Source organism: Siniperca chuatsi, linkage group LG7 (genome assembly GCF_020085105.1).
Source record: "Siniperca chuatsi isolate FFG_IHB_CAS linkage group LG7, ASM2008510v1, whole genome shotgun sequence".
Classification (NCBI taxonomy): domain Eukaryota; kingdom Metazoa; phylum Chordata; class Actinopteri; order Centrarchiformes; family Sinipercidae; genus Siniperca; species Siniperca chuatsi.
Window position 1 is genome coordinate 25,965,546 of NC_058048.1, and position 26,117 is coordinate 25,991,662.

The following is a 26,117-nucleotide window of genomic DNA, read 5'->3' on the forward strand; positions in this document are numbered from 1 at the left end:
GCTGACCCAGGGCGGGCCTCTGTGTCTCTACCTCTTCCATTTCATCACTTTGAGGGGCAGTGTTTACCATTACCCTGGAACTGTTGGATAATTATGCCTCCGAGTGACTTGTGAAACCTGCATTTCTTCCAAATTTCTGGCACATTTAATAATGATCATAGTTCATTGCCCTTTTCTTAAAATGTAGCACAAAGTCAATATCCTGTCAAAGTGTATTTCTTTATTTATTTAAAACATCAATGTGGTCTCTTGTCTGCTTTCTCCTCATTAAAAAGCACTGAGTTGCATTCAATTTTATGTACTGATAACTTTAAAAAACACTGAGTTCAAAAGAAAAAAGAAGATATAAAAAATGTACAAAACAAAAGGCTAATTTTAACCATTTAAAAAATTGGTAAGGCTATGTCCAAAAAGAATAGAGGAAGACTAAATATTTAGTAGAATCAACCAGCAGCGTACCCTATCATACAACCTGGATTTGCAAGCCTTCATTCAACACCACAAATCAATCTGCCATGCCGACCACTTCCTGTTCTTAAAACAAGGCAGATACAACACTGAATAGACAATTTATCAGCTCTCCACAATGTACATTGTTAGAACAACAATACATAAATCTTGCATCTCTGAAATGCAGATGACTGTAGATACCTTCTCTTGGCTCCCAATGTTATTTAAAATTAACTATGATTGACTGAACCTTTTAGCTTAAATTGATTTCCCACAGATTGGACTGTCAATTCAATGTAGGTGCCCACATTCAAACTGGGGGCTGCTGATGTGTTGTTGTCCTAGTGATACTTCCCATACGTCCCATAGTGATACATCCCATCATCTTGGCCCATTTGCTATATGTGACTAGTGTTGATATATTTGTGCTAACAACCTGCCACCAGAGTATAGGAATGGAAAGCCACTGATTGTCACCATGTTACTATTGATTCACCAGCAGCAGTCACCACCCTGTCTTTTTTGTCAGTGTGCTACCTTATACCTCTTTTTCTTTTTTATTTCAAACATAAATCATGAGCAAACGGACAATAGGTCGGTAAGAACTGAAATGAATGAGTGAGCAAATAAATGAACAAATAGCACAGCAATATTGACCAAGGGTTTTTACATTCAACTGCTTAAGTACAACAACAGTAATTACTGACCTACAACACAGCTGTCATACTTGGCAGGATATGAGTATGTGTGTTTCTGTAGATATTCCTTCCCTTCAATTATTCAGCCAGGGTACATATTGTGGAGACACAAGTCTTCTTAGAAGAATTGCCTGATTTAATAAATATTGAATGTAATTTTCACCTTTTTGTATTTCCATTTTGCTACTCTATATAACTGACTACTATAGCATGACAACAATTCAGCCTACAGTACAGTGTATCCAGTTTAAGAGACCCATTACACTTGTTGTTGAAAACACCCAGTAATGGGGGACTCCTTTCCTGGGAAACATCTCCAGGCACACAAGAAATTATACATTTTACATTTCAGGCAGCAGCAACACTGGTTGTTTGAAATAAATAAGTCATGATTAGCATGAGCAGTAATAAGTGAGAAAGAACAAAAATCAGAGAGCCACCTTCATTAACCTACAGTACTGTTTGATTGTCAAGTGAGAAGTGCAATGTAGAAGAACCACAGCAATGATCACTTAACATGTAAATATAAAATAAACAAATAAAGACCAAGCAGGTGTTTCAGTCATTCAAAAATAAGACATCAATGTTAGAAGCATTCATATGTTAAGTAACCAGGAGATGATGTTCAAATGAAACTCTTACTGATATATAATTTCCCTTTGCAAACTGCAGTTATGTGAGTGAATCAATATTAATGACTTTTTAATAATGTAAAAAGAGTATGGTCATTAAAGCATCCTCAAAAATTACAAGTCAACATATGTTCGTATAAATGTTTAAAATCCAGAAATGCAGTGATGAAATTTGCAGCAAGCCCAGGAGCAGGTGCTCAATACAAATGAGTTATTTTACGATCAGTATGAATTAAATCAATGGGCATTAACTACTGATCACTTCAGATTTGTAGAACATTTCAGAGTGGGGTGGGTGTGGGTCTCCCTATGCTCAAGTCAAACCGTCCCGTTAATTTCATTACTACTGTACTGCTCAGAGTGGCTCGATACCTGAGCCTCAGCCAGACTCACGTCTGCAGAGAGAGAAGAACTCTTTGGGGAGAAAGATCAGAGGCCTCCTTTCTGCCTGCTGCCTTCAAAGTCACGGCTGAAAAACAGTCCAAGTGTTAGCTCAGCAGCTCAGAATTTCAAAACAAAGAGAGAAAAAAGCATCCTACTGAAACATCTTTGGTGCGGAGTATACGACCAGTGGATAGAATATAGAGAGCCTTGACTGAACCTTTCCTTATGCACTTTGGCTGGTCCACTCTACCTCTCCCCTGATTCCCTGCATGAAACAGACCTGTGTGCGCCAGTTTGACTTAACAACCCTCTGGACTAGAGGGTATAGTGGAGAGCTGCAAAGGCACGTAACTTTAACCTTTGACCCAACCTCGCTAAATTCATTCAGGCCCAAATTAATTTAGCCCAGCCCGGCCTAAATCTTTTACCAGATTTTGGTGCAAAGCTAAAATTTCAACATCAAAACTCAAAATTCTCTTTCTATGCACACACACAAACCATTAGTGTCATTAATATTAGTGCCCACCAAGATTTCTCCCCCCCCCCTCTCTAATAAACTGGTAACACACTCTTAAACAATCATAAAACCTAACCAGCCAACAACTGCTTAACAAACCACAGCTGTTTTCATGTGCCCCTTGCAATACCATCAGGTCAGTTGGCTAAAACTATAGTATGAGACCTATTAAGCTTCAGCTGTATATTTTAGACCTTAATCTGCAGAATGTATATGAAAATTGGCTGAGTGCAGACCTCTAGGATTTAGCGTGCTCCGTATAAGATTATAGCAGGTACAGTTTGTAATTGGGAGAATAATTTTCTCAATGTAAAAATGGAGTTACAATGGGCCTGCTGACTGTATGTTAATATACACTGATTGTGTAACACAAGTCAAATAACGTATGTAATTACTTTATTAAAACACTCAGTTTATGTGGAAAAGAACTGCTCATGTGTATCTGAACTAGTTAAAGCAGTCGACAACTGTGTCAATGCATGAAAATGTGCAGTGCCAAAATGAAAAGGGAAGAAAAAGTTGAGCTCCACGCTGAGTGATAAATACCCACCATTTGTTATGCTGAAAGAGAGGGGGAAGGTTCTGCATCCAAATGTGTGCTGCAGGGCACCTCTCGTTGTTTCTGTGGCTAGCATTTTGAAGGGTCGCATTTTAAAGAAATGTAGACTGAGTATGAGACTATTACACATTGATGCTATTGAATATTTGTAGTGCATTAAGCTGAAGATACAGTCACACAAATGTGTCACTTCATACGCTAAACAGCCATGGATAAAATTAAAGGAAAAACAAATTTGGTCATGGGATGAAATGACCAACATGGGTGGCAACAACAAGTCAAGTTAAGCTTATTTAGGAAACAACCCCAATAAGGCAGCTTGGTTAAAAAAAAAAAAAAAAAAAAAAAAAGAAGAACATTTGTAATACGTTTCTTATTACAACTTATTTCGTATTACATGAATACAAAACATTAGAATTAGCATTTTGGTACCTGTGATATAACCTACTGTCAGATTTGACCTGATATCTGTTTAGGGAAATTATTATTTTAAAAAAAAAAATTAGTATTTAAACTATATCTACAGATAGAACAAATAACTGTTTCAGTGTTTCTTTAACTGTATGATGTGTCACCATTACACAAAGAATCATTAATTTTCCCACATGGACATTTCTGACTGGTTCTTCAGATCTCACCACAACAGTTGGTGAGATGTGGGATTTGTTGCTGACTCAATAGTACAACTGAGATAGCCACACATGTTTATTCAGTGAGTGATATTTTAGGGCTGTGGCTTCAAACCCCCAGGCCACAGAAAATTTGCTACTGTACTGCAAGGATGTGATCTGGCAAAAAGAGTTGAATAATAATGATATAATTTTATAGCTGATTATGGGCAATTTTTTTTGTGATACCTTGAACTTGGTGCAGTCTGTCTGTGCTGTATCTTTCCACATTACAATCTGTCACGCCCCCAACAACAGGATACTGACTGATCTGTCTGTTATTGGTTCGAGAAAATCCAATTTTGTGCAAAGGTGGCTTGGGTGAAGCTGATGTGTGACAAACAGGGTCCATCGACTCAGCTGATACACCTGCCAATCAACCAAACGTGACCCGAAACATACCCTCTGTTTAAGCCTTAATATGCTTTAAGACTTAATTCATTTTTAAAATCTCTGCGAAGGCACATATTAGAAGAATTGCAATTAGCTATAATTAACTAGATGCAAACATCTATATGGACTAAATTGGATACAAACATCTATATGGACTAAATTGTGGAAAAAGAACTGATTTGGATTTAAAGAGATAGCTTTGGTGGTGTTCCCATTTACTTCAATATATTCCGATTTCTTTAGAGCCAGGATCGTGCAGCCTTTACAGGTGGTGCATCTTAAGGCGTTAGACTAAGATACTTCACTAGTAATGTTGATTACTGCTAGGATGACAGTTGTTGAAAAGGAAGGTAAAACTTTCCAATGTGATGTCATTCTTTATAAGCATTAGGTTTGAGCTTTAATCATTTAAATACAGTAAAAAAAAATGGTACAGTACAAGCAGCCATTTGCACTATATGAGACATCTGTGGTTCACTTACCTTTGTTTTAAGTGGGACAGAATGAGCAACTATGGTCATCTTAGTCTAACAGATAACGAAGTGAAAGGTACCTACAGAAACTCAAACTTCAACAAATAAAAAATGCATGACAAAGAAGGTGCATTGCAAAAAACCACACCGATTCCACAGAATAAACATTTTGGCAAAATACTATACTAGAATTTTGCATGTCGCCACTATGAATCTGATGGATAATATAGTGTCAAGCAAATGCACAGAATTGATGCAAAACTAAAAATAGCTGCCCATGTCTCAGCTTGAAGCTTAGACTAATAAATGAGTGCCTTCATGTTATATTGCTCATTTTCAGGCGAGTTTTACATACTCATTTGACACTCAAGTGGAGAGAGGGGGAGGAAAAGATCTGGACAGTTGAAAGGACAGATGACGTACATGTTGAGGTGCAGCTTCTGTCCCTTAGAAACTAGCAGCACTTTTTTGAAGCGTGTGTCTGTGCTTTACCATCTGGGCATTTCTGCCTGCCAATCCAGTCTGGCTTATATTTAATTTAGGTCTTCTTCTGATTTTTGCTCACTTTTTTGATCATGGTGATATATATGAAACTTTGTGCTTCTGTTGGCCTGAAGAAAATAGTGCTTTTATAAAACAGAACTCCATTCTTTTTTTCTGTTTTCATAGTTTCAGGCTAATCTAGCCATTTGTTCCCTAAGTAATTCCTGTAACAACTGTACGTCCCCATAACAACACATGAGATCATGTACTATACTTTCTAGCAACAGCTCAGTGAATGAGAATGGTAAGCTCCCGGTAGATATGCCAATAAGGCTATTATGGTCATTGCTCCAGGGGAAACTGTAGAGAAAACCAACAATGCATTTTCCTCTGAGCATAGTGCCCCTGGTCTCTCCTTGTGTGCTGCCTTAGCCTGTGATGATGTTTTGGAGTTAGGCCAGGGAATTACTTGGGGAAGAAATGTGCTTTTTGCTCTCATTTACCATTGAGACATGGCATTTGAGGGCACATACCCTGTTAGCAGTGCAACTCAACAGTACTAGATGGAGCCGGTGGGAACTAAACTCAGCAACAAAACCTTACTGTAGACAGTGTGGTGTTTATTTACCCCTGGAACCAAACAGGTTTATTTTGACTCAGAGAGACAAAGATCTTGAAGCTAATTATTTGCGTCATATGAGAGCCATGTACTTCACCCCTTTAAGTCTGACAGACTAAAATGTAAATTTTTCAACACAGACATATAGAGCTTCATTCTACTGTATATGTGTGTGTATGTGTAAAGATGTTTAACTGAATAAATAAAAAGTCTACTCACATGCAAACTGTAAAAGAGCGTCTCGACTTAGGACGGTCCCAAAGCTGTTGACTGCTTTACACTGGTACTTCCCATAGTCAGTGATCTCACTTGCATTGGTAATAATTAAGTTTCCATCAATGAAGCTGTAGTGATAATCTGCCTCTGCATCTACTTCTGTCCCATTGATGTACCAACTGAAAAACAAAAGAAGAATAGGAGATTTTAATATATTTGTGATGAATGACAAGCTAATGAGCCGTGAAAATAGGACTGCAATTATGAGACAGACAAATATATATCACACCTGTATGTGGGTGGTGGATTCCCCCGTGCTTCACAGTGCATCACCACTTTCTTTTCATCCGAGTCCAAAGGAAAAATAACATCGTCTGGCTCCTGGATAAAAACAGGCCCAAACTCTTCACTTTCTATGAGAAAAAAAGAGATAAAGACAAGGATGATTGCAATTATCACAACATGAGCGCCACTCAGTTTTAACATCCAATTACTTTTTGCTATTATTCCCTAGTTTGGTTAGTGCAAGTGCATATTTCCTACCAACCTCTATAATAGGAAACAAGAGAAAAGGAAAATGTACAGCCCCAGAGTGTGATGTAATTATAAAAAACAAAATAGACTAACGATAACTAGCATTACATTCTACAGCAGACACGTGATTTTTGTAATATATTATATAACTGATCTGGATGTTCAACATTAGGAAGGCATTCTAGTAATCCTCAAAGCCAGAGTCTAAATTTGTTTTCACTGAGAAAGCCTGGAGGCTGTTGTACTTCTAAAGGAGAATTAACAACTGATGATAGAAGTGATCCTTTGTGATCATACAGTTAACCTGGTTGGCTATTATTCATAAAACAAACGTTTAGAAATGTTACACCTTTAAGCTCAACCTTAAAGCTATCATCCAATAACTTTTACGTCTCTTGGACTCACTGTTGTTTGCCTGAGGGCTAAGTGATGAGCAGTAAAATTTCCTTTGGGAATGCACACATTGCAGTCTCTGTGGCTTGTTTCCCACTATAACCTGAATTCACACTTCACAATAAAGCACATATGTTCAAACAATGGTATCCTGTGGTATACAACCATGTTAGATGAGAGATAACATTAGTAAGAGACTGTTAGTACATTTGTGCCAACATACTATTTATCATCTCTTCTCACTGATCTATTTCTGTCCTTTTACAGAATAGTTTGACCATCCTACCACTGAAAATAGGCAATTTGTCAGGGAGGAAATGTTACAACAACACAATCTTTCCTTTTTCTGTCAGTCCTCCAACATTGTTTATTATCCTGCTAATAGTCTGTGGCAGGCCTCTATTTTCTTTTTTATAACAAGCTCTACAAACAAAATTACAAATAAAACAAGCCTATGGTAAAATTACATCCACAAAAATGGTCCAATCTGGGAATCAGACATACAAATTATCAAATGAATGTAATAAAACAGACAAAATATTGTATCTACATGACAACAAGACCATCTTTCGAATGTATATGTCACAACAGAAACTTTTTTTTTCTCCTTCTTACCCTTCATGTTATGGTTAGCACTATCATGCTCTTCAAATCTAATTCAATACTGCACATACTGTATCAACATTAAAATTCTAAGGTTCATACCACATAGCCTTGGCCCTTTTGGTTGTATTCACAACTCACCTGTTGCTATCTTGAGTTAAACCTATTGGCTGGTTTTAGGCTCTGTTAGCCAATTAACCAATAGGCAAATGAAGCATTAATCTAAGCGTACAACTACGTACTAATTACTAATTACCACTCATGCTGTAGTCACATCATAGGCTGCTTATGTCATAGCATAGTGACGGTATCCCAAAAGTATAGAAATTTGACATTTGGAGCACAGATGATCTGTCATTTAAGGCACAGGGTGCAATCCGCCATCAAGTGAGCCATATGTAGTGTGCAAAGGGAGTACTGCCACATTTTTGTCATTTTTGTGACTGGAAGGGTGTGGTGCACATGAGGCACACATGGAAATAGGGGGTGATACATTATCAGTAGTTGGTAATAACCATGGCCATGAAAAGTGGAGATTAGAAAATAGGCTTTAATGGCAATGTTTTGACAAAGATGAATCATACATATACCCATATGAACAGAGAGAGATCTATATAAATCACTGACATCAATCAGTTTGTTACATCAATATGTATTAAAACATCATTGTCAGAAGTGTATTGAAATATGTTTCACAAATAAAATCCAAACAAACTATGTAGACCGCACTGTACTACACTTGAGATTAGACAATTGTTCCAAGGCAATTCTAATTAAATAACCAAATAAATAACTTTAAAAATTAATAATTAAAATAATGAGATTTCCTTACTGTCTAGCAACAAATTCTTTAAGTTGCCAATGGCACGCAGCTAGAGGGTGTGTTACAGAAAGTTGCAATGAAATTAATGTAAAATGTAATATTGGGATATTATTTATGTTTTTGCGGTAAGATGTTCATTGAAAGCTTGAATTACAAATGCTAATATAATGTAAAATGCATGACCTAAGCGATGCTGTTTCTTGATCTAAGGTGCTTCTGTTAGTGATTTAAAGTGGTTCTCATGTAAAATTCTATAAAACTTTCCTCGGCACAAATGCACCCAGATAACAATATGTTTGTTGGTCTTGTATTTTCTACTTGACAGTCCCTGTTACAATTCTCTCTGTTCCTTCAGAGTGCTCTACTCTTTGATCTAGTGATGCACTTATTGTAGAAGGTTTCCTAGGTACTGTATATTGCATCTCAGAATTTCAGACTGCAAAAGACTGAATCAGAAGCTGAATCTTGTGTTCTTCAGAAGAATTGTTTCTCTATGAGATAATGAATTTATGAAGAATGTAAACCCAGTTAACAAATAGTTAGTGATGTACTCTTTGAGTTTACATGTGACGGCACAATACCACAGCTGAATTTCTTATGATATTCATGCTGTTTGTTTAAACAGATGTCATTGTCTTGAGCATTTCGGTTTGGGTGGCAATACATTTGACCTGGTACATAAATAATACAACAATGTCACCAGTCTTGAGTACTTCTCACTATTTATGAATGATCTGATGACACAAAAAGAATCATGTTTTTTTTTTCTCTGGGTATGTATAATCTCGCCAACCCTTTGTCAGCAATTTACTGCTCTACAGGGAAATAAAAAGCCTTTGAAATACTACCCTAATCAGTGCAGGAAAATTAATCAATATTAAGTTGCCAACTTTGCTGTGCATATAAAGCAAAGCAATTTAGTGCTTGTAGTGTTACTAGTGCTAAAAAATAGCACTAGATCTCTATATTTCTTTACACAGCTCTCTGTCTATCCATCCATACTTAAAGACGGTGTAGTCCCTCATTCGTCCAGGAGTGTTCTATCGTAGAAAAGGTTTCAGTCGTACGACTGAAACCTTTTCTACGATCCATACTTAAACTTTCCCCCGTTTAGCTTGTGGAGTGGACCATGATGTATGATAAAATAATTTTTATTTCAAATGGAACAATAAGGATTATGGTGCTGAGTTTCAGTTTAAATGAGAAACAAGTGAGGACACTATCAAGGCCCAGCAGAGCACCACTCCCAAGTGATCAAGATATCTGCTGATGTCTGTGGGTCATAGACTTTAACTTTAACTGCAAAGAATTATATATCATTAAATATAATGACTTCCAGTTTATGTTACATTTTCCAATTAATTTCTGTCCACTAAAATCGGGGGATGAAGCTACAAATCACACAATGTTCATCTGATGTGGATGTAAACACCCTCAAATTAAAGCTGAAAGTTGGCACTTTAACAAAGTGTCAAAGTTATTGTACATACAACTAGTCAAAGTTATCGTTTCATTTTAAATCCAGTGTGCTGGAGCACAAAGCCAAAGCAACAAAAATCATCCATCCCAACTGCACTGTAGTTCTGGTTTACAGATGAACATGATCTAAATCCATAAATAATATATAGTATACTGGATACAGCCATAGAAAAAGGCTAGTTTTCTGCTTCAGATGCCAGGTGAAACTAACCATGGATTGATATCAAACTAGTTAAATATGGACAATTGAAGCACAAACATCTTATTTCCATTGTTAAGTTACTGGGGTATATTCATGACAATGCATTCAGAGGTGTCCCAACATGTAAATAAATGGAGTCGACAAAGCAAAAAAAAATTTTTAGGATACCATTTAGTTAATTATTGCTTAATTACTGGAGCTGTGTCCACCTACAATACATTTCTGTGACAATTTGAAAACAATAAAGAGTTGGATGAAAAAATCAGGTTTCACTGCTTAAGGACATATGGTCTCTGTGTGTGTGTATAAAATACAAACACAAGTATAGAAGTTGTTTAAATCACTCAACTTCAAGTGCCATGGCCATCTGTCAGTCACAGAGCCAAAAAAGCAATATCCCCTTTAAGCCACCAAAGGTGCATTACTTTTTGGCATCCATTTCATCCACTGAACATCAATCCAGTGCAATGGTATAATGCTCTTGTCACCACTGACAATGGAGAGGCATTACTCTCACCTTGGTTATAGAGATGTAAGTCATTTTATGGCTACATAGTGATAATGCTGTCAGAAAGTAAAATAGACAGAAAGATAGGCAGATACACAAAGAAATAGGGAAAGGCTGAAACAGAAGCAAAGCAAAAAGAAAAAAAAACAAAGAAAAAGAAAAAAAAAGTTTTCTTTTAATGACTAACTCATTATTCGCAATGTTTGCAAAGACCAATGCAGCAGCTACTTCAGATTTCTATTAATTAAGCACTCCAGATGCAATAAGCACAATGTGATTAATCATATATTAAAGCATCAATGTGTCATTTTATCCTCTAAAATTATTCATACTGTAAGTCAGGATGTAAGCAAGTGACCCATATAGATTTATGACAGTGTGTTTCCATGCTATGTTTGGGGTATTAAATCTTCCCTTTTGACAGAGATATCTATCATATCTATAGCTTCTATACTACCAGGAACACAGAGAGAGCTGTATATTGCCATGATCCCACTTCAATTTCACAAAGGGCATGACCCTGGTCACTGCAGAACATGCACAGTGATGATGGATAGGTGAGGTTCATTTCCAGACAAAATCTAAACAGGCAGGAAGCCTACACGCATAAAGTGACACCAGAGATAGCAGACTGTTGGCAGAGTGCATTCACACCAATCACGTTTAGAGATGTTTGTTCAAACTCTGGAGTGTCCACCCTTTTAGTTTGGTTTTATTTCAGCAGGTGAGAACAATGACATCTGATCTCATGTGGCACCTCCCATTCTCACTAAGACTACCTGAAAATTCAGGTCTCAGTCCTGCATGATGTGACTACAAGGCAGTTGGTCAGAACAGAGAATGTAATCCAGGACTAATAACTGGAAATGACACAAAAATACAAAGCTCACTTGGCAGAAAGAGGCAGATGCTGACATTTCATAGCTAGCAATAATTCCTAACAAAATAAACTGAAGGCAAACCACTCTTTACAGATAATCATATTCAGCTTTCTCTTCCTGTTTTCTTAACTAATGAATACCACAGCGGATAAATTATGCCGAACTATACACAAGTGTTCATTATCCTTGGCTAAAGCTGCGAATGAAATCTATATAGGAAGACAAGTTTCGAAATTGTACTATTAATGAGCAATTTGTGAGGTTATTTGACTTTTATATACAGTTGTGAACAGTGTGAACGTGAACTTACCAAAAGCAAAACTTTTCCATTTTGGTTCAGACAAGAGCAAACAAACTGTAGGTTTGACTGCACCATTAATTTTACCTTCACTCCTGTAGTCCTCCTGAGAGCTGAGCAGACTCAGGGCTGACAGGGGGTGACTGGAGAAAGCAGGCCAGTCTGGAGTCACCAGCCCACCACTGTGGTGTTGTCGAGGTCTGCTGCTGCGCGAGTTGAGCACTGACGAGCTGTCTGGCTTCATTCGTAATACTGCTGCATATGATATAGGCCGCGCTGCAACAGCTCTTGCAAAGTCTGGAAAAAAAGGTGAAACACAGTGTAGAGTTACATCATATATAGTCATGACTTTCAGTAAAATTGGTCTACTACTAAAAGGTGACAAGGAGTTGGCCTGAAGAATGGTATTTTAGATAAATATTTGGAAAAGTATCTTAAATCAAAATCCAAATGGAGAGAAAGAATAATGCAAATGCTAACTTTATGGTTTGCCACATACTACCTCTCCTGTCATTTCAGATCCTGCCACTCCCTTCTGCAGTAACACCTGCGTTCCCATCATTTCCAATCACCTGACCTCCCCCCTGTTCCCATTTCCCCATTAGCCTTGCAGTATAAATAGCCCCATTTCCATTCATTCTCTGCCAGATTGTCTTATGTGCCTTCAAGTAAAAGAGTGAAACTAAACTTTTGACTTTACCTGCCTGGTCTCTGAGTCATGCTTTTGAGTCCAAACCTGGTAATACCGAGCCATTACAGTGCTATGTTATAACCTCTGTAATCTATAGTACTATTCTCTGTACTATCCTCCTTCTCTATAAAACTGATGAGCTCGAGTCTGTTTCCCATGCTACTATATGAGGAAAGATTTTCAACAAACCAGTGTTCTACAAGGCAGAGAGACAGCAGAATAAGGAGGTGTCACAATTCAGAGACAGATCTGAGTGAAATAGGTGGAAAAACTTAGAATGCATTTCCTACAGTCTGCAGAAAATAAATGTACTGTTGAAAAACATGGGCATAGTATATGTGATGTAATAGATTTCTGAAGAAAAATACACATTTAGGCAACAAGATGTAGAGATTTGGAGCTTTGAAGCCTCAGTGAGTCTTTATCTATTCCTCTTTAAGCTTTAATATCCACTTAACAGAACAATAATTTTCCAAATCACCACCAAGACACCTGTTAAAAAGTAGTGAAATTAAACCTAAATTCTTATGAAAAAATTGTTTTTATTCTCTATTTCTACAGCAATGCTAGGAGTTTTTCCCCTTTTGCTTCCATACAGTCGGTCTTGTTCTGGAGCATCTAGCACACAGTATAGTGGCCATTAGAGGTACCATGTAAAGGCACTTAAGATGAATTAGGTGAAAACATGCACTTCTTACAAGGTACCACAGATACTGTGTATATTCTGGAAATCACTGTTATCAAAGTCTCAACTTGAATAAAAGGGTGAGGAGAGAAAACAGCTTCCTTTTAAGTAAAAGAGTCCATGGAGGTTCAGAATAACATCCTCTCTGAAATGTAAACTACAGTTGAGGCTGTCACAAGTCATTGCTGTCACCATATTCTTCTACTACTTACTTTTGAGGAATTCAATCCACTTTATGTAGGGTAATGTGCCAACGTGTGGTCTTTTATGATACTATAAATGTAACAACTCAAGATTACACACACAACTAGTTCCCCCATGACAGCTGATCATCAATACATATTTTCCAAAGCAACTGTACAATACAACTAAAACAAATAGCTTACATTACATTGATGATATGGAATCATTTCTGTTCAGATATAATGCTTATAGAAAAAATGCAAAAGACTAGAAGCTTAAAGCTCAGCAAGAGTCTAATCAGGGGGGTTGGAGTGTTTTGCACTACATGATAAAGTGCTATGAAAGAACTGAACAAAACTGAGAAATAATTATGAGCCCTTGGGGACTTGTCAGCTGCAAAAATACTGCTATCTACAAATGGAGAGCGGGCAATTACTGTATTACATATTATGGGGAGAAGCAGGATGTGGAACTCCATTTGAAATTAAGGGTATTGTGAGCTTGAAAATTGATAAGAAAAGCAATGAGTAGTTGTTTGGTAGTCAGCTAAATCATTTATCTTGCTGAGAATCAACTCAATTAAGGTGTAAACCACATTCCCACTGCTGATGCCCATGGTTAGCTAAACAATGCAGCGCCTTTCATTATGTCCTTTGTCAGCTGGAAAAGTTAAAAATGATATTGACTTCAGGTAGTATGACAAAATGTAACAGACTAACGCACCTATACAGTGCATCCGAAAAGTATTCACAGCGCTTCTCTTTTTCCACATTTTGTTATGTTACAGCCTTATTCCAAAATGGAATAATTCATTATTTTCCCCCAAATTCTACAAACAATACCCCATAATGACAATATGAAAGAAGTTTGTTTGAAATCTTTGCAAATGTATTAAAAATATAAAACAAAGACAAAATAATCACATGTACATATTTTTTGGCTATGTAAAAACTTCCTGAGCATTATAAGGCTGATCCACTGTCTGGTCTTTCAAATTTTCACATCTCTTAAGCGATTCTGTTTAGCTGTAGTTCTGTTTTGTCCCTCCCATATCATCTATTCATATTATATATTGAAATATTTTAAAATTAATAGTAAATTATAGTAACACTAGGGTTAGGAAAATGTGTGATTCTTAGAAACATCACAATTCTCTTTTGAACAAAACATTTTGCAGGAAATGGGGGAGGTAACAAGGTTTATGACTGAACATAATAAATGTGATGCAAGCTATATCTTGTTTAGTTTAATTATTTTCATTTAACCAATGCTGAGAAGTGAGCATGGGACTCCCTAGTGACAAAAGTTTGAATATATGTATCCTCAAGGAAGGAATGATAAATTATGGTAAATTAAAGCTTAATTGTTAACTGTTTATTGTCCTTCATATTTAAAACAAACCCTTCCAGGGCTGCCATGCACATCTCACACAAGTCCCACTACTCACCCTGTTTCTCACACACTTAATTAAAGCAGAGTTTAGAACTGAATCTACAGCTGTTTTATCTGAATGAGACCAAACTGTCAGCAGCAGACTGAACTTTGTACTGTATATACAGTATGTTATAGTTTGATGTTTTGCCTTGTTTTATTTTGTAGTGTTTCCCTCCAGTTTTGATTGTTGGCCCCTCCTTGATATTTGTAGCTGTGTCTTGTTGTCTCACCTCCCCTAGGGTTGTGTGTGTGTCGCCGTTAGGTGCATTTTTCGTTGTACCTTGTTCCCATGCCCAGTTCCCGGCATTTCTTCCCATGAGTTTGTTTGTATGGATTCTTTGTCTTCCTTGGACTGTGTCTGGATTTCGGACTTTAGACTTTGCATGCTCCCTGTCAGATTTGTTTAGCCTTGTTGTGTTGCTGTGTCCTCCAAGCCCTGGCTGTGGGACTCCATTCCTGAGCGGGCCAAGGACTTTTTGACTGTTCCCGGTTCTCAGCTAGACTCCCGGCCTGCTAGCAACCAGCCAGACTCCCTGCCTGCTAGCAACCAGCCTGACTCCATGCCTGCTAGAAACCAGCCTGACTCCCTGCCTACTAGCCCTTTATCAGTCAGGCTTGGTTACGTGAGCCTGCAATCTGCCTGTCCTGAACCGGTCCAAGTTCCGAAACCATACCTGGGCACCCGCCTGGCTCTCGGTGGTCCTCGCAGCCATCAGCCTGCAACCCGGCCTGCCAGCCATCAGCCTGCACACCGGTCTCCAGTCAGCATCTCAGCCTGCCTGTAATCCCCCAGGAGAAAGCGTTGCGCTCAGCTGCTCGCCTGCTCCGATGCCCAGCTGCTCACCTGCGCCACGGCGGCCTCCAGTTCACGTGAAGCGGCGGCCATCCCTCCCTGCTGGATCACAGCGTCCATCACTCCCTGCTGGATCCTGCTGGATCGCAGTGACCATCACTCCCTGCTGGTTCGCAGCGGCCATCACTCCCTGCTGGATCGCAGCAGCAGCCATCTCTAGGTGCCACTGGACGGCAGCCGCCTCCTGCCCCAGTTGGACTGCAGCACGCCGCTGAACTCTCTGCTGGGTCGCAGCAGCAGTACACTCCTTCTCTGCTCGAGTGGCAGGCTCCAGGTTCACGGACATCACTGGTTCTGCCAGCTCCTCTACCAGTCTCCCCATCGCCGGCTTCCTATCCTGCTTGTCTTTGATCTCATGAGATGAGCTCCTCACCTGTCCAGCCCCCGGGCCGTCCGCCCAAGGTTTCCAGCTCCACACATACCCAGCCCTCGGGCCGTCCGCCCGAAGTCTACCACTTAGCCTTGAATTGATTGATTTTGGACTTTACACTTTGCATGCTCCCTGTCAGATTTGTTTAGCCTTGTTGGACTCTTTGCTTGGTTTCTTCCACTGCCAGCCGGTAACCCATTTCCTATTCCTGGACCTGTATCTGCCTACCTGCCTGTTACCTGTTTGTTGCCTGTCTGCCTACCGGTCTGTCTGCCTGTACCTGCTTGTAAGCTACTTCACCCCAATAAACCCTGTAGCCATCCAGCTACTTCATCCTCATACCGCTTTCTGGTTGTCTGCATTTGGGTCCACATACTGCACCCCCTTACAACAATATATGACTTAGCTAATCTAGCTTCTCTCTGACTGATAGCTGTGCTGTGACAGTTGCAGTGTGGTTGAGAAAAGCAACGAGTGACAACAAGGAATGAATGAATGAATAAAATAAGTTGATCCTGTCAAAAGACAGCTGCACTGGCTTAATTTATTCAAGGTTCAGAATACTGTCAGGACAAAAGGCTCATTTCTCTTACTAAATGGGAGATGTAAACATGCCACATCATCTCAATGCCAGTTGGCATACTTCTGTTGTGGTAATAAATGATAATGTTAGTAAATTCATCAGACTTTATTTGCAATTGATAATAATGATTATGTTATTGTGAATGTGGTAACAAATGGAAACCAAACATTGACATGAATTAATACACATCAGAAATCGTTTGTAATTGAGTCACAGCACCTTGAATCAGCCGAAACACATTGTCAGATAGCTGGACATTCCTAGCCCTAAGCAACACTGGACAAAGTGAAATGAATTGGACAAAAAGAGTAGTACTTTTCCCTACAGCGTTAAAGCAACCTCTCACTGCAAATTCAGAAAGGGCCAAAGTCATAAAGAATTCCACAGGGGTGTGTATCACTGTACATATGTGATATACCTATTTGTAGAGAGCACATGATTTTAGTATAGTAATCAAAGGGCTTGAGCCAAGCTATAATTAATTAGCTTTGTGGTTAGGTTGTCACAATTCTGACATATTCAGTTATGTTGACACTGTGTAAGAGAGGTGTTGATTTGCCACAGTGATCATTGTGAAGGCTGTAGTTTTGCAGTGCTGCAGGATTGTACTGCATAATATTGAAAGGTATTGATACTTTTTCTATCCCCCCATTAATGTCTGTGGGGGTGGAAGGTGTTGTACTTGATGTAGCTAGGTGTACCTACAGTAATGAACTGGCAAGCCAGTAACAAATCCTGATTGCAAAAAAACAACAACTGCTAATTGGCCATATTTGGATAGATTTTTTTGACATTTCTCATTCAGTTGTTTACTCATAAATTAGCAGAGAAAATAAATTCTATGAATAACCTGCATGTGTATGGTTTTGTCAATGAGAACACTCAAAATTAAAAGCATTTCAGTGTACACCCAAAGGATGTCAATTTAATTCATGAAGAAAAATAAGTTTAAATGGCATGTCATATAAGACTTACAGGGATAGTCTGTGAATAAGAGCCTATACATTTTGCATACTACTCTGTCAAGTGCAAGTAATAAAGGTCCAATTCCTTTTCCCAAGAAAATATAATTCCAGACTGGGGATAAAGCCTGACAAATGCAACATACTAAAACAAGTCTCTTTTGTTTGACTACTGAAGCCGACAGGCACTTGCTCTTGTCAGCTGTTACCTTCATCTGATAAAAGCAATGACCCTTGCAGATCCCACTGATCTCTATCTTTCAGAGGGTGCAAAATCAGAAACACTCATTGTTGTTGAAAGGGCTACACCTGCTGCATTTCAGGGAGCTCAAGAGCAATGCCATCGGTGATCATTTCAGGTCTTAACACCACCTTCATGATAACATCACCAAAGGAGACAATGGTCATTTTATACTTAAAGAACAAAAAGCCAAATGTTCCTGTTACCTTGTCCCTATTGTCATACATATGTTAGACTGTCAGACTGTTGTTATATTTTAATGGAGATCACCTTTTGGTATACTATAAAAATTCAGCATTAAATAAAGTTATCATGCTGTGTGATCAACAAAGGAGACTTATATGGCTTTAAGACAAGGGACTTGACATGTAAACAAACCAACAACAGAGGTGAAGGTGAGGCTAAGGGAAGATGACATATTTTAAGCGAACAGAGGGGAGACTCGGGGAAACAGTTAGAAACTCATCTGCTTGTATTAGGTCATTGTGTTGGCACAGCACGGGAGACAAAATGTGTGAGTCTTGGGCTTGTCTGCAGCCTCTGGACTGTGGTGTGAAAAATTAATTAGAATAACATACAGTAAGTAGGTGAGACGCTCATGGGGGCTCAAGTAGACTGACATGATTAGCCATAGCCTGTAAGATTAATGATGACCTTCACAGGGAGATTATATTGACTGAAGCTGATTATGCTTGAGAACATTTATTCAGCGGAATATCATTACAGATAGAACAATCCATACATCATATGCAACCTCACCTCACCTCCTATCACAGCGGACTACTTACTTTTTTCCTGATCCTTGGTGTACTATGGAGATTGTATGAGTTGCTTCAACCTTGCCAGAGTAATGATGAACTCACAAAGGTGTTGTATGATGTATGGTATTATGTTGTTATACAGTACCTCTTAATGGGAAGTATGGAAGTCTCTATCCAATATGCTCGGTTACTTATATACAGTGGTGTGTAACCGTGTTTGCCCCCTTTCCTATTTTTGCTTATTTCTTATTTTTTTGCACATTTGTCACACCATGAATTCTACTGTCTACCAAAAACTCCTGAAGGAGAATGTCCAGCCATCTGTTTGTGACCTCAAGCTGAAGCGAACTTGGGTTCTGCAGCAGGACAATGATTCAAAACACACCAACAAGTCCATCTCTGAATGGCTGAAGAAGAACAAAATGAAGACTTTGGAATGGCCTAGTCAAAGTCCTGACCTGAATCTTATTGAGATGCTGTGGCATGACCTTAAAAAGGCAGTTCATGCTCGAAAACCCTCCAATGTGGCTGAATTACAACAATTCTGCAAAGATGAATTCCTCCACAGCCCTGTAAAAGACTCATTGTAAGTTATCGCAAACGCTTGATTGCAGTTGTTGCTGCGAAGGGTGGCCCAACCAGTTATTAGTTTTAGGGGGCAATCGCTATTTCACACAGGGCCATGTAGGTTTGGATTTTGTTTTCCCTTAATAATACTAACTTTCATTTAAAAACTGCATTTTGTGTTTACTTGTGTTATCTTTGACTAATATTTAAATTTGTTTGATGATCTGAAACATTTAAGTGTGACAAACATGCAAAAAAATAAGAAATCAGGAAGGGGGCAAACACTTTTTCACACCACTGTATATATATTTTTATTTTTTTATTTTTTTTAAATGACCATAATGGAGATACAACTAAATCAGATGTCATACCTGTTTTCTTTATCTAAAATATTAAGCAAATGACAACAAACTTTTCTAATTGTCTTCAGGCTATGTGGCAAACTTTGGCATCAGCACACAGGCTCATTGTATGTACTTGTGTACTGTAAAATGCCAAATTCAAAATCCCTGGGTACTGATTATAGTGTTGATCACTGTACACACCAAAGAAGCTTGACTGCCAAGACTTGAATGCTGTGCCCAGCCTCTCATGCTTACAGAAATCAACAATGACTTTTTAAATGTTTTATATTTCATTTCCTAGGCTCAAGTTGTGAGTGTAAGAGAGGCTGTCACAACTCAGGTTCTCCTGCCAGTTGGAGAAAGTCCATCAGTCCCTGATGGTGGGACCAAAAATAGATCCTAAAGTTTGTGTATTAGTATGTACAAAGTTAATAACCTGCAGAATTGCAACCATTATTGTTTTAGGCATTCACTATGTTATTTGGGTTAGTGGACATTGGGAATTGCAGTTAACCAGTATAGCTTGACATGACTTTTGACAAAGCTCTGTATTTTAATGTTTATTTTCCAATGTATACAATCACAGCAATATATTCATTGCATGGTCCAGCTCTGTGTTGTGCATGCAAAAACGCATCAATTTCCAGATACGCACCTATATTTCTGGTGCATGACTCTTTTGCCCTTGGTGAAAATGACTTCATGCATCACTTATACAGCACTACACATCTATATTCCCTGCAATCCACTTTTAATATTGAGATACCCGAGAGTTAGCTGAGGAACAGCTGAATTACCATTCCACACTTAACACTCCAAGCAACATTGGATTTTAATCAGAGGGGAAGAAAAAATGGCCCCAGACATCATGCCTGCACAGTCCACTTTTAAACATGAGAGAAATCTAATTGTGCTGCCCTCTCTGCTTTTGCATGATTCAAATATCTATGGAATGAAAAAGGATAGGGCAGTGGAGACAGGTACAGAGGAAAATAAAATAGAACATGAAAACTATTGTCTTCAAAGTGAGCATTTTCAAAATATTCAGAGAGAACAGTAGGTCAATAATCCATTACACCAACCATCATGTCAAAAGTATCATAACAGACAAAGACCGAATCACACCCCTGGGAGTGGCTGTTCATGGCCCCTGCTGCTGATAATATTGAAAACCAGTTTGGAGTGCGGCAGTCTTTCTAAAATGTTGTTCTGACAGTTGTGAGCACTAAAAGCATACTCAGCTCTCAGCGCTGTTTTGACTAAAGTGGAAAACCACTACTTTTATAGATTTTCTTTCATACCTATGGTCCATCATTAGAGAAGTAATTGTTGGGTAAAATTAACAACTCTCCCTCAAAAATATCAGCACTGCAGATAAAATGTGCAACACTAATTTGACTGATTTGATTTCAGTTATTGATAAAGCAATGCTCAGCTGTTAATGTGTGGATTGGTGATGACAGGAAATACAAGTTAAAATAACCAAACAGGGAAGAGCTCAGATTTTTTTTCCAGAGACCAAAGAACAAAGAAAGCAAACAAAAGTGAAGACCTGTCATTGCTTGTTAAAAGACAACAATATGCCGGAGGACAATACTGATGTATGGTGTGTATTTTCGTTTGGGGTTTTTATGTGATGCCCATAAAATTCCATTTGTTTACACTGTGTTATATCTCCTGACTCTCTCATTTAACAAAAATACAAGACTTTATAGGGGAGGAAATGCAGATCAGAACTGCATAAATAGGATATTGCAGTATGTACAGGGAATATTGTGATCATCACTGTGGGCGACATTATAATGCATTTCCCTATACGTGTATATTTAAAATTTTCCATTAAATAAAAATTAAAATATTGCACTGGAATTGTTTAAATCCAAATGTTCAGGACCTTAAATTGATTAGATCAACAAAAACTCACAGCCCTTATGCATACAGTGGCTAGACAATCTCAATCACACATTTTCACCTGTATGTGTGTAGAGAGAAAACAATTCCTCTTGAATTACGTGCTTGTGATTTTATTCTCCAAGTCCGAGTGCTTAAAAACCTAGGCTGTAAATGTATTTTGTCTACTGTACTTGGAAACAGCAGACAAACTTGGCCACCATATAAAACTGGGTAATCTTGGTCATGCATATACAGGGTGCTAATGTGAAAAAAGTGTGGGTATAATTTAATGTTCATCCAAAAGAAATTGTTTTGAGACATCACTATTGCTGAAAGGTTAATGACTTGCAGTTTAAAATGTAAATATTCATTCATATTTGATTGAATGTAAAAATCTGAACAGCACTACCCAAACCAAAGTCTTTTCCTGTAATGCCATTCAGATACACAGTGGAGGAGGCTGATTTTATGAGTTTGTAGGTTTCTTGGAATATTTCAATTGTTTGTGTTCTAGAAAATCTAGATATTTTCCCCTCTGATACAAAAGTAGACATGGTCACATACTTCTCTCCACATGAATATGAAAAATCAATCCCATAGTAAAGCTCTATAAGGCCTATGAGAAAGAGCATTTTTCTGAGAGGCAATTATTTTGCAAAGCAGTAAGACAACATTAGTCAATGTAGTAACAGAGGGTTGAGATACCTATAATGAACAAGCAGAGCAAATTCTGTCAACTATATACACCCAAGGTACCATGGAACCCAAATCCTTAGACCAAAAATCAATGGACAGAATTGACTCAAATGAAACAAATTAACTTCTCAAGCCACTAAGTCCCTGTTTATTAACTTGATAAACTAGTTGAAGTCTTGATAAACAGAAACCCTCCAGCTTTTCTACAATGGCTTCTTTTCTAATGTCATGATTTGTTCAATCAAAAAAATCTGTAGCTCAAGCTACACTACATGTTCTCATGTATTCTGTGTGTTTCTATACTGTTTTTAAAGTTACTTACAATATAAATGCTGCGGTTAAAGTTGCAGTTAAGTATCTCTATAAAGTACATTTAGTTTTGGATGATACTCACAATAATGTGAATAGCAGATGGTTATTATGTGTGTTAAGGTTAGCAATAGGGCCAGGATAGAGTTGTGGTGAGGTTAACAATATGATTTTGGTGTCCATTGCTTATAACATTAAATTAACCCATACTTTCTGTTAACTGAGAGTTTAGAACCAACACTGAACTATTTGCATCATGTTATCAACTATACAAACATCAATAACACATTATGAAATACTGATAATAGCATAAATACTTTACAGTACTTGGGTTTAGTCATTGTCCAGTCCCACATTAGACCTTGCAACAACAACAGCACCTATTGTAGCAGCCACGGCCTTTGCTATTATCTCACATAAAGCAGATAGACACCCACGACGGATGAGACATTTCTGAGAGATCTCTTAAGTGCTTGTGTTGATCTGAAAAGCTTTCAATAGTCATTGCACTTTGCCATTACACTGCAATTGAAATTTTTCTTTTTATTGTCTTTGACTGTGTTTCTGAGTCATTCTTCAATCTGATTGTCTTGGACTGAATATTTTTGCACATAATGTGGTCTAAATCATTTTATCTTTTTTGAAATCTAACGTGATGATGAAAAAATGAAAGTTTTTCTTACATTTCTTTATACTTGGAACCCTGAGAGGGTGGCAGCACAGTATGTGACAACCAGATAATGAAAGTGTCTTTCCTTTTTCCCTTGAGGAATTTAATTTTACTCTATCATGCCTTGATCTGCTTCAAGAACCGCACAGGGTCCAGAAGTTGAATTGTCAGTACTGCAATTACTTAAGTGTGCCAATATCCACCACACTGTCTTATGCTCTGCTGTATCTCAAGACCTGTTAAATGGGTATAAATTTGAGGTTCACTGTTGACCCACTGATTGAGCCAGGTGAGTCTCGCAAGTAGGCAAGTAGACTCATAAGTCAGATATGACACCACAGACTGGTAGACAAGGTCAAGATGGAGTACAACAGTGGGAGCAGGGTTGATAAAGCAATTTCAGATTCAGTAGATAATGGTTCAAATAAGTAGTGACTTGATATAGCCTCATCATTTCTCCTACACATCCTCTCTTGAATCACTTTCACAAACTAAATATACTATAATGTTGAATTGGCTTTCACGCTGACAGCCGTCATACAATGGCTAACTCTATCTCTCACTGTAGAAGCCTTACACTGCTCCTTACCTTGGAACAAAGATGTGTCATCCTGAAACAGCTTCTTGTGTATATACTGCATTGTTGCTTTTTGTACAGTGCATTATTATCCTGTCTATGCAAGCACATATGATTACTATCCAATGGTGCAAGATGAACAGTGTACAACAAATTAGGTGTGTGAATAAAAACACCTATATACACCTTAACCTTAATAACCTTAATTCTACTTCATACTGGTTTTGCCCTTTAACAGACTTTACAAGCCATAGTGGAGCCACGCCTGACACTTGCCATGACATCAACACAACACAGCTGGCCATAAACCTGTGACATGCAAAATGTCACCATTCAAAACTCTTTCACGTTAGGTAGAAAGGTGGGACCTTGTTAACCTTCTGGTATATGTAGTACTTATAATGGCAGTCTGCTTATCCAAAGTCTTATACCCAACACATATAAAAAATCCAGGATTTCTCTTCTAAAGAGAAGTCCATAATTTATTCAGAATCTAATAGTCCCTAGAGACATGGCTCAAAAGTTAAGAAACAGTTGGTCCCATTTAATAATATGGTTTAACGAGCAGATGAGTGAGGTCAGTGCTGTCTGTCTGACTCCCAGAAACAAAGCTCTGAGAGCCACAGAGTGCATGTACCTTGCTCTGGTGGATTGAAATAAGAATTTAAAGGGCAGAATCTATTTGACTGACAAACACATGCTCTAGACTGACCAAGGGAGACACTTGATCTGTAACTTAAAATTGTTCACTTACATCTAATCGCACTAGTCTAAGATATGCTACCAAAAAACTCAGCTCAGTGGATGGAGTCCTACCATTTTTATGTTTTGATTCTTACTGGGCCACTAAAGCATTAAAGAAACATATACTTAAAAGGTGCTTTGGGTAAGCATGAATGTCTACTAAATGGAGTTTTGTTTTTTCCTTTTTTATTAAAGGTGGTATTGATAACATTGATAACATCCAATCACTAGATGACACACTCCCTTTCCCCCCTTCCATTCCATTCCAGTAGTTGCTAATTCGTTGCACAACCTGCATATTTCATGGTCGAGTGGAGTGAGACTCAGACTCAGTCATATCAAGTGATGAATCTTTCGTGATAGAGTAATGAATTAATTTTGCAACATATAACTATACATTAGCTATAGCTATTAGTTGAAGCGCTTTGAGTAGTCAGAAAGACTAGAAAGGCGCTATATAAGTACAGTCCATTTACATCTATAGATTTAGGTTACTTTGTGAGGTGGTATTTCATGTAATGTTATCTATGGTAATCTTAGGATATGGCTAGCTAGCTTTAGGCAACCCAATCATTTAATAATTATAGTGGCCCTATATTGCAACACTTAACATAAAATAACATTTCAATCATCCTACACTATAAGACATTTGGTACATATTTACATTTTAATCCAATCAAAGAGTACAGTACAGTACGTTGTAGGGATGCTATTAAAACCCACTGTGCTCCACATTAGACAGACAGCTACAGTAGCTGCTACATGGCTAGCTAGCCACAAGTACCTCAGTGTGGCCCCAGGCCATCGGTTATGTCAGACCCTGGCCCACTTCTAAATCCCCTCTGATATGCATCTTCGTTATAACAATACACTGTTTGAGGGAACTATAACGTTAGGTAACTGGGCACAGCCATCACTAATGCTAACGTAGCTCCTCAGGGATTTACGCTGTTACACATTAGTTAAGGTTTTAAGGAATATGGCTATTGGTAGTTGTTAATTTTGTTTAAATATGCATGCAGAACTGTCATTTTATGGGTTATTGGTGTTTGGACAATTAAGCTAAGTTAGCTAATATGTCCTAACGTCAGTGTCCCTGTTTTCCACACTAACTGGCAACTATACCATGTGATACCAACGTCGTTATACTATTGGCTCACAAGCCTTGTTAGAAGCAGGAACCAAACGTCAGACATCTCACACAGAGATAAACAAAACATTCATTTTGGCACCCATCAAAATTTTTTAAATGATTCATTCACAATCATAATAATTTTTTTTAGGAAAAGTGATACTTATTCCACACCTTTCTAAAAGCTGTTGTGAAAATGTTTGTTTGTTTGTTTGTTTGTTTTTAAATATTTGTCAACATAAAAATTTTATAAATATAACCTTTAAGTAGGAAAGCATTTATCAAGTAATATTTAACAGGCCAATCAACCCTTGCTATTCAACTTCATGCAGATAGGATTGTGAAACTACAGTAGTAATGTGTTCGTATCACTGGCTGATGCTTTTTTCTGAGAGTTCCTGCTGTTTACAGTCATCATAGACCTTTCTAACAGAATAGAAATGTTCATTGTCATCTTCACTTCTTCTCAGATTTAAATGCAAAAGTCATCATTTCAAGCATGTGAATTCATCCTCTCCAAGTGAGAAAAGACAAGCCTCCTCTCACATCCATAAATGATGATTCTCCCAGCTCCCAGTCACATTTACAACTGCCATGCAATTACAGTAG

The 26,117-nt window shown here is 38.0% G+C and overlaps 1 protein-coding gene across 9 annotated transcripts in view; it reads right to left on the reverse strand.

Annotated features, from left to right (window-relative positions):
- Positions 1–26,117, reverse strand: part of cntn5 (contactin 5) — a 95,445-nt gene that overhangs the window by 41,618 nt on the left and 27,710 nt on the right. For all 9 annotated transcript variants that reach the window (XM_044203142.1, XM_044203145.1, XM_044203144.1 and 6 more), the window contains 3 exons: positions 11,901–12,110; positions 6,382–6,505; positions 6,096–6,271 (listed from right to left, as the gene is read on the reverse strand). In XM_044203142.1, coding sequence (XP_044059077.1) covers positions 6,096–6,271; positions 6,382–6,505; positions 11,901–12,110 — 510 coding nt within the window. The remainder of the gene's footprint in view (positions 1–6,095; positions 6,272–6,381; positions 6,506–11,900; positions 12,111–26,117) is intronic.